Source organism: Athene cunicularia, assembly GCF_003259725.1.
Source record: "Athene cunicularia isolate RWA chromosome 4 unlocalized genomic scaffold, athCun1 chr4_part1, whole genome shotgun sequence".
Classification (NCBI taxonomy): domain Eukaryota; kingdom Metazoa; phylum Chordata; class Aves; order Strigiformes; family Strigidae; genus Athene; species Athene cunicularia.
The window spans coordinates 28872509-28882510 of NW_020799098.1; the positions used below are offsets into that span (position 1 = coordinate 28872509).

Genomic DNA, 10002 nt, shown 5'->3' on the forward strand with positions numbered 1-10002 from the left:
CCTCTTTTTTTTTTTTTTTTTTTTTTTTTAAGTTTTTTTGAAACAAACATTAAAATAATTTTGTGCCTACTATTTTCTATTTTTTACCTTTTTAGTTTGAGTGCCGTAGATACTTGCATAAGATTGCAGTTGAAATTCTCAAAAACCCCTCCGAGGTCTAGCAAAAGAACATTGTTCATTACCAATATGGAAGTTGTAGTTTACAAAATAGAAACAAAATTATTGCTCGCCAGCAGATAAATTATTACTTCACTAGAATTGCATTCTAGATGTTTAATTCAAAGAAAAATTCGGTGCTTGTTCACGTGTCTGTGTGAGAAATTTTGTTTTAATTTGTAAACAATGACTGTTGTAAACTCTGAAAAATACACCTGAATCTCTTGATTCTGTGATATTTAGGGCTGTTGAATAGCATAAAATGTTATGTAACTCTGAAGAAGGAGTTAGAACATAATGGAAATGGTTTAATAAATACACATATAAAAACAATATGCTATAAAGTAGAATGTTTGTTTTCTAGAGGTAGTTAATGAAAGATTCATTGTGTGCATAGTCACAATTAAGGTAAAAACCTGAAGGAATCTGAGTATAGTGCTCTAGAACATGGAGAGGGTTTGACGTATTTCAAACATGTCCCAACCAGCCAAGTTACAGAGGTATTATACTGGTTTTTAGGCCAGTGCTTTTCCCTATGTCAGTTTTCAAGGTCTGTGAGAAAGTATTTCTTTAGTAGCAGAGAAATAAACAGAAGTTTCATTTACAAGCTGAATGCAAGAACTGGTATTTTCTCATTCCAATAATATCTAGTATAGCTGTCCATCACAAAACTTTGTTCTGTCAGAAGCTTTTAGTTTTTTAACCTCCATTTATGATTTTTGGGTTACTATTAAAGAGTACATTACATTGAAACTAATGTGGCTTTCAGAGAAATCAGCCTGTCAATGTTATGGGCTGTTTATCAGCTTTCTCTGTGCTTTGGCCTTTCTGTAAACAAAATTTTTATAGAAAAGGGATTTGTGATAAGTTGTTTCTATGAAAAAATTGAGGTTTCTCTTGTTTCATGAACTAGCCTTGTGAGACTAGGTGATGAAAACTCAGATACTATTTTGAAAAACTGTCTATTTTGTATATCAGTGATTTCTGTATTAAATTTGTTTTGCTTCTTAGTTATATCAATCAGTGGTAAGTGAGCTCAGCAAAGTTGAGGCTGTCCTCAAGAGGAGGAAAATAAAGCATAAAACACATAAGCATGACAAAAAGGAACACAAGAACATGTTATATACAGTTCTTAAAGTATACTGTAATTCTATAATTCTTAGACTAGACTGTAAGTCTAGTGAATAAATGTGACATCCAGTAGTTAGACTGCTTCAGAATTTTGAAAATTGGGGGCAGGTGATTTCTAAAGAGCAGTTCATTATTTTTATTACTGGTGATAGAGATAAGTGATTTCTGAAGGTATGGATTTGGAAGATAATAGGGGGTTTTTTCCTCCTTCTCCCCCCCACCCCTTCTCTTTGCTCTGTAGAGTCTAAATTCATCTTACCAAATGAGATTGAGATATCTTTCTCAATTAAATCTCCATAGAGGGTGGTACTCAAAGTGCAAAAGGCTCATAAATAATCATTCTCTAATTAGAGTGAAATCACTCACTGAGTTGCTGGAATGTTACTTTCAAGCTACACTTTATATGAACTCTGCTGTGGGTTCATGTGCATCCCACGCGCATGGATTGCCTTTTTATGTTTGGGTGTATCCACTGGGAATGCATCTGTATCCCAGGTGCCCTGATTGTATAGGACAAACCAAGCCCTTTCTTTTCTTTGCACACAGCACTGAGACAGAAACCTAGTAATGCCTGCTCAAAATCACTAACTAGATAATGGCTGGGGAGTCTTTGAAATTTCACCATGTACAAACTTGCTATGACAAGATCTGAGGCTTCAGATTGCCCCTTTTACAAAGCTCTGAACTGTTAGATTCTGGACACTTCAGATACCTCTCTTGCCTTTGTGAAGATTATGTTTTTGTCAGTGGTGTCACCTGCTGCTCCATTTGCAACTGAAAATATGTTTTCTCTTGTTCACTCTTTTAGTGAAGTACTTAATGAAATCATTATTGCTATCTTGGAAATAGAGAATTTGTCAAGTTCAAGGTATGATGGCAAATTCCTGAACTCATCCATCATTACAAAAATTAAATCTCTTGGCAGCTGTTGGGAAGAACAATGGACTATAAATGTTAGTGAAAAAATAATTACGGAGTATCAGCTCAGTGAGAATGGATGAACATAGGTGTACTCTTCAGACTCTAGAAAAATTAAGTGAAAACTCTGTTCCTTCCAGTGAAGATGATGTCTAGGAACCAACTGGTAGTCCAGATTTGCTTCCTTTTGATAATGCAGTTTTGTGTTTGGGCTGCTTCCCAAGCCAAAATTGGTATTGTTGTAGTATGGTTGATGCACATATCACTTTAATGCCCGGTACTCTTGCACTGGTGTCCCTTGCCTGTGTTTTCAATGGTGATTCCAAGAGTTGCTGGCAGTGTTCAGACAGTCCAGAAGAGGAAGAGTGTTAATTTGAAGTACATCACTCCCAAATGGAAGCCCTGTCAAACAGTGGAACAGACCAAGCAGGGACTTACCTGAGGAGGGACTTCTTGCTATAGAAGAGAGTCATCTATCATACACAAGGACTAAAGCTAGGTAAAATTAGTTTTCTAGGGTACAGTTTTTTTAGATCATTGATAGAAGATAACAGTGATGGAGGAGAACCAGTGTCTTAGAACTCTGAAATCAAATGAGCTGTCAGTGAGGACTGAAACAAAGTTTTGTTGTTTTACAAAAATTCCCTTTTTTTTTTTTTTAAGTGAAATGGTTTATAGCAATTGGTTTATAATACCTATGTTTCCAATTTAGTCACTGAAAGCAAAATAATAATAATCCCAAAGTGTGGCAGTGTGGAATACCATGCAAGACCTTTGGGAAGGATTAGGAAAGCAGGTGTTGATGATTTCAGGTTTTAGACTGAAACAGTCTTTTAGGATGGGTTAGAAGATCAGAGAATTTCTTAAAGTTGTGTTATTCTTGGAGAGGTTGTTGTAGAGTATATACTGTTCCAGTTTGCAAATGTGTTCTCAGATTCTTGTGCCACTGGACTTTTTTTTTTTTTTACCTTCAAACTGTTGTGCTTAGTGAGCTTGCTTTAAAATCCAAAAGGAAGCTCTAAACCCAGATATTGAAAAGCTCAGAGGACAGGCATTTGGATTATCCTCAGTATGAAGTCTGCCAAAGAACTTTAGATTATCTTTGGGAGATCTAATTGATTCTTCATGCTCTAGTGTCTGCTGTGTCTTTTTCAGCTGAATTGAAATCTAGCTATTTGAACAATTGGGGTCAGAGATATCAGTCCAGCAGAACTTGGAGCCTGTTCCAACTGTTCTCCCTGCTATCTGTATTAATGTGGTTAGTAGTCTACTACTTACAAAAAATACAAGAACTTGTTTTCTAAAACTATTTTTTTTTCTTTCTATGGATTTATTTTCTGAAAGTTTTTTTCCAGTCTTTCTTTTTGTTATGTATCATGCTATTGGTAAATATTGTCAGTTTTCTCAACTATGGTTTCTGTTACAGGTGTGACACAGATGTAACTGTTTGTCTCATCCATTAGCAATGTAATTTTTTACCTCATTTTTTAATGGAGGACTGTTATGGACTAGTTCAGCTTGGGAAGTAGGCAACTAAGAAGAGATATAACAGAGGTACCACCAATACTACACTGCCAGAGAACAGGATGATATATAGATATATATATAGATATAGATATATATATATACACACACACATATGCACAATATACTTCTTTTTTTTTTTAACACCAGAACTGTAGGGCACCAAATACAATTGTCAGGGAAAAAAATAGCTGAAACAGATTTCATCACTGGAGATGAAAAGTAAAAGTGTGTTCAAAAGCGATTGTGCAAATGTAAGCTATCAGGTGCTATTAAACACAGTTGCATGGGAAGTCCTTCAATTTTTGATTGACTGGAAGGGATGTGTATATGCATGTCACTTCTATTGTCACCATTCTCTAAATATTGCTAACTATTTCTAAGGTAGGTGTTCCTGATTTACAGGGTGTTCTGTTGTTGCCTGATTACGTTGTAAGGGAGACTGAGGTGAATCTTGTGCTGCTCTGTTGCTGGTTTCTTTAAAGGTGATCATAGTGATTAGCTATGCAAGTGTTTTAGAGGTGTTTGGGAGAGATATTTTACATTTGGAAAACTGAGGAAGTATGAATGTCTTGTCTATGATTGCTTTGAGTTTCACACAAGGTTTAATTTAAGAGTCAGTGTCTACTAGTTTCACAGTATACTTTCTGTTTGATATTAGGACTGTATTACAAGATAAGAGAGGTGGTGGCTGATTTTGTTCAATATGTGCTGCAATATCGATAGTATGCATGGTAGGGTTGGCTCATGTTCATGTCTACCTCTGAACTTAACCTTTCTTTGATCTTCCATGGAATCCTCCAGTATGGTTCCTTGCAGTTTTGAAATTATTTCTAATGATTAGTTTATAACTATTTTACTTTAGGCTTTTGTAGAAGTTCTGTTTAATACATTTTTTTCTTACTGAGGTTTTCACTGTATTGTTCCTTGGGTTTTTTTTCTTTTATCGGTAACAGAAGTGTAGATTTATTACCTTGTAGAGGATGGAAGGAGAATGTGGAGAGTCATCCTCCGTCCTACAGGAGTCTTTATTGTTGCATTGTTTAGTTCTATACACACTTGCGTAGTTCAGCAAATTTATCACAGTTAATGTTCTTCAGAAATGGTCTTTTATGTTTTATACAGGAGAAAGAACTTTGGCATTTAGTATAAGAGAAGTCCATAAGACTTTCTTCTCTCCTATTTTTGTTTTTTTCCTTTTCTAATTCTGTTTGTTGATTCTGGTTTGTTCTGTGTTGCAGGCGGATATCTGGCACAATAGATGTGATTGGACAGACCATTACTATCAGCAGGGTGGAAGGACGACGGCGTGCCAATGAAAACAGCAACATACAGGTTTTATACTGCAGATTTGCACTCTGTCTTTGACTAAAACATATTTTTTTCTTTCTCCATAGCTTCTGATTAAAACATTTCAGAGTGTATCAATGAGTAATACAGGAGTAGCTTTAAGTTCAGGAAGAAAGTTGTGGCAGTTAGTTGAAGTATATTAAGATGAAATATTTGATATATTTCAAAAGATAAGTGTTTTGGTATACTACTTACTGAAAGGAAATGAGCGATATTGCAGACTTACAGTCCAGGATACAGCACTGGCTCTGCTAGTTCTGCATAGGATACTGCTTTGTTTACTAAGTGACAAAGAAAAATATTTAAACTGATTGTCCATTTCTCCCCTATTCCTGCCAGGCACTAATGCTGAAAGTGAAAGCCTCTTTGTATACAGTTTGAGAAATGCAGTCTTTTAAAAATAAGTTGTGAAGGAATAAATAGTTGATAGTTGGTTTTTTTTTTCCAAAATTAGATTGTATTATTTTACCATAAATTGTAAGATTAGTCTTTATGATTTTTGTCTATATGGGCTTGGATTATTTTAAGAGAACAACTAAATGTATTAAGATTGAATGCACATTTTCTCTCCTGACTTACCTGTGGAGAAGAATCGAGGTTGCTTGGTGCCCTGGCTGTATTTCCATGCCAACTTAAGTTTAGGTTAAACAGTGACAATAATAATGGTGATTATACTGAAAACACTGCCATGTGTTATTCAGCTGATCTCATAGTGTTTAAGTAATTTAAGTTCTTGAGGTTTTTTCGTGCTTTTCACAATGATTTTAAAATGTTTTCCTTTATATATAAATTTAAGATGGTGTTTTGGGCAATATTCAGATGGCTTATATTCCCTCTTGGATCTTAAGTTCGTTGTTCCCTATTGGCTGTTCTTAGACCCTCAGAGGTACTTGGCAAGCATAGGACACTGGACGAGGGTTGCAGATAGAATTTAAACTATCTGAATATGGCTCTTTAGGTGCATAAGTAGTAATACCTTCCTGTTGTAGTAACTGGAAAGAGAGGAAACCTATCTTCTGCCCTTTTGACGTAGCAATTGTAACTATAGTTTGATATTTTACAGGTTCTTTCAGAACGATCTAATCCTGAAGTAGACAATTTTACCAAGCCACCTCCATTTTTCCCTCCAGGAGCTCCACCTACCCACCTTCCACCACCTCCTTTCCTCCCACCCCCTCCAACTGTCAGTACTGCTCCACCTCTGATTCCCCCACCAGGTAAATATCCTGCACTACACAGGATGTGAAAAATGAGAGATGCATTATCATCAAATGTTTTATGGTAATGAAATAAAGACAGTGCATTCCATGCACATTTGGCTATATATGCAGAATTTCAGATTTTTGTATTCTACTCATTTCTTAAAAATATCTGCAAGGCAGAAACAGAAACTTTTGTCTTTCTTTCTCAGTAAACATAGTCTCAAGTAGGAAATCATTACCTAAAGACTAAATGTTGGATCTTGTGTCCTTGAAAACATTTGAAGTGAGAAGCTGTTTTCTGTAAGTCATCTAATGCTGTTGAGGTACATGTTAACAAATCATTCCACAAACTTTTGAACTAAAAGTGTGTCATACCGTGAATTTGTGTCAGAAGTTGGATTCTCTGATTTCTAAGGTCAAAGGATCAACAGAAGCTTTAATTCCCCTTTACCCACACAGTATGTGTGAATTCCCAAAATCTGATAAGAATTGCATTTATGTGGTATCCTTTCTTTCAGTCAGAGGTCTTACTAGCACCTGATGTTGTTATCCAGTGTCCTGTGTCTGTGAATCTTAGAGGAATCAAAGCTCTTTGAGAACTCTTCTCCTTAAATCTGGTCTGAAATTTACTGATATTTACGGAAATTTATGGAAATTTACTGGAGGGAGTGTCATGGTCATTTGCACAAATAGTGGTTACCTGAGTGTTGTCATTTTTAGGAATTAAATTCAAAAGGACTTTGCAAGGGCATAAGAAGAATAATCACTGAGAAATCAAAGTAGATGGAGAAACTTTTGGGAGTATTATAGTAGGAAAGTGAAAGATTTTTTTATAGAGACTGATTTTATGTGGAGCCCCTTATTTTCTCCTTTTGTTCCTTGCATTCTTTTGCTTGACTTATTCTGAAGTAATGCTGAGCAGTTTCTTTGCTATTCTGTTCACACAGGTGATCTTTTAAAGGTTTCTTATGTATGAGCAAGGAAATAACATTATTATTTCTGTGCAACAACTTTTGCTTTTGTGTGGGGCTTTATAGGGTTTAAATCCTCATAGAAGAGGCTGCTTTCTTCAGTTGCTGATGATTTTAAAACTATTAACTCCTGCTGCCTGACAAGCTCTGGCTCTCATCAGTGATTGTCATATACAAAATGGTGCAACGTAGGAAACAGAAGAGATTTAAAGATTAAATAATTCTGTGCACTTTTCCAAGTTTTTTGTGCCTCGATATAAAAAATAGGGTGTCTGAAAAGAGAATATGCTACTGCTCTGGCAATTTTGTGATGTTTCCTTACTGCAGGGGATAGAGAAAGGAGAGGAATGTGACAGTAATGTTAACTGTAGTGTTAAGCTGCATTAAAACCTTTCTGGTAAAATAATATAGATAATGCATTGCAAGTTTTTAGAAAGTAATTATTTTAATTGTAATTGTCGTACAGAAAATGTGGTCTAAGTTGTATGTTATTAAAAGCGTGAGAGGAACCCCCACAGACACCCCAAATGCACTTGGTGTGTCATATAGGTATCCTGGACTATTCTTACAGAACCCCTCACCTGTTGAGCTTTTAAAGGTGAAAGAAATCCACATGTGTTATAAATATAACAAGCAGGTTTGGCTTTAGTCTTGTGGTTTACAGACAGGTTTATGACATACACTTGTTCAGAAGGTCTCCTTCAACATCCTTCCGTGCTTCAAGTAGATTTGAAAATAACGATTAAGAGCTGTGGATTTGGTTTCTTCAGGCCTGTGTTTTAATTGTGCTGTTGCCAGCTCTTTAACTTCAAAGCTGTTCCTAAAATAGAATCTGCCATCCCTCCTAGGTTCAATGGAGGAGGAGAAAAAAAAAAATATTCTTACCCAATATTAAACCAGGACTACTTGCCAGAAAATTTAAGTATTCCAAATATAAAACATCCTCCAAAAGCCCCTTTGAAAAAGGATCTTGCTTTGAAGTTAGATCTCTTGTTCTGAATTCATTCACTCTTGCGCTTCAAATCTTTTTTGAGGAACGAGCCCTGGAACGATTCAAAGGGCCAAATACAGAAAATTCTCAAATACTCCAAGGAGATCACTGACTGTGGCAAAAAATGTGTTTTGTTTGCTTGGTTTATTGCTGTGTTGGAGTAATTTAAATCTAAAGAAGAATGTGGATGTGTCTGTTTAACAGACTTTAAAAGTTGGTTTATGTGTTTTGGTTTAAGAGTGTAGTTAAAATGTGACACGTATTTGTTATATTTTAAAAAAATTACTCAAAGTATTGAACTCCTGTTGCATAACTGGAAATTTTGACTGCCTAGACTTACACCAGGGCCTAGCAAGTACATCATCTCATCCCCAGCAATTTTAAGTGTGTACTTTTTATCTTGTGATAAATAAGGGAGAATTTGGCTTAGTTTAGCCTGTGGCAAATGTTTACACAAAGTTGAGTTGTATTACATTGCTGTGGACTATTACACAGTTCAGTCAATTTGCAGTGTTTGTTAAGCTGTGGCATCATTACTGTGTTTGATTCCACTACTCTCCAAGTGGAGCACATGTGGCATTACTTTCCTTTAGTAAAAAACCTAGCTGGTTTTCTGTGAATATTTACCAGCCTTGAGTTAGTAGGATGGTATACAGTGTCCTGAAAGCAAATTTGAGCACATCAGGTAAAATACTGCACTAATGTCGTTTGGACAGGCTTTGACACGAGCCTGAATATTTAAGTTTAGGCCAGGTGTATCTTTGTGGCAGTACAGCGTGCTGTAGGGACGTGACATGGTCCCTGTTAAATCACCTTCTTTCACTGGTACTCAAGTTTAGTTCCCTACATTCCAAGAAATGACTCAATATTTCAGTCTTCTCAGAAGTAATTGGCTGATGACTCTTCAGGTATATTTTCATACACTGCATTAGTAGGAGTCGAAAGAGTGAAGAGTTGAGGTTCTTAATTTTCTATTAACTAAAGTTTATGATTTTTTTTGTTTCTTGTTTTGTGTCACATTCATATGTTAGTGAATGTGAGGAAAAAAAAAAAAACTTGTTTAGATCTTTTTAGTCATACTTACTAACTTGCAATGTAGGAAAATGTTTCTTCCATTAAGTAAATTAGCTTCTGTCTTAAAATAATATTAATCATGACTTTTTAAATGTTGTTAAAGGTTTTTGAGGAAAAAATGCCTGTATCTTTTTTTAGTATGATACCCTGAATTAACCAACTCATTAAAACTATGTGGACATTTTGGTTCTACATATTAGTTATATTCAGTCTGTCTTAATTTTGTTTGAATGGCTCTCAAGTGAAATTGTTCACTTAGCTTTTCATATTGTGATGAGATTTTTATTTGTATTTCTGCACAAGATAAAATTCTGAGGAATATATTAATTGTTTAATCAGAATTTCATCCTTTTTGTAAAGAATATTAGCTGATGGCTTTCCAGGCAATTCTGGATAGGTGCTGAGAGCCATGTTCAATGCTAACAGTATACTGGGTTGAGTGCAGCAATTGAAATTTTTTTTAAGCATAAGGTAGAGCTAATAAATTGAGAGAATTTCTGATATTTTTCTAGCTTACATTCTTAATATTGCTGTTAAGACATATTCTTTATATATTTTTTTTATATACAATTTTCTATATTGTAGGCTCATGAAGACTTTTATTAATTCTTCATGACAATTAACCAAAAAAGATGAATAGAAAATACTTGAGCTCTGCAACAGTTTGAATTCCAGTCTTCCTTTC

General features: G+C 35.2%; 1 protein-coding gene across 2 annotated transcripts in view; it reads left to right on the plus strand.

The window, feature by feature from the left end:
• FIP1L1 (factor interacting with PAPOLA and CPSF1) overlaps nucleotides 1-10002 on the plus strand; it is a 46491-nt gene that overhangs the window by 16749 nt on the left and 19740 nt on the right. For both annotated transcript variants that reach the window (XM_026847340.1, XM_026847341.1), the window contains 2 exons: nucleotides 4971-5064; nucleotides 6143-6296. In XM_026847340.1, coding sequence (XP_026703141.1) covers nucleotides 4971-5064; nucleotides 6143-6296 — 248 coding nt within the window. The remainder of the gene's footprint in view (nucleotides 1-4970; nucleotides 5065-6142; nucleotides 6297-10002) is intronic.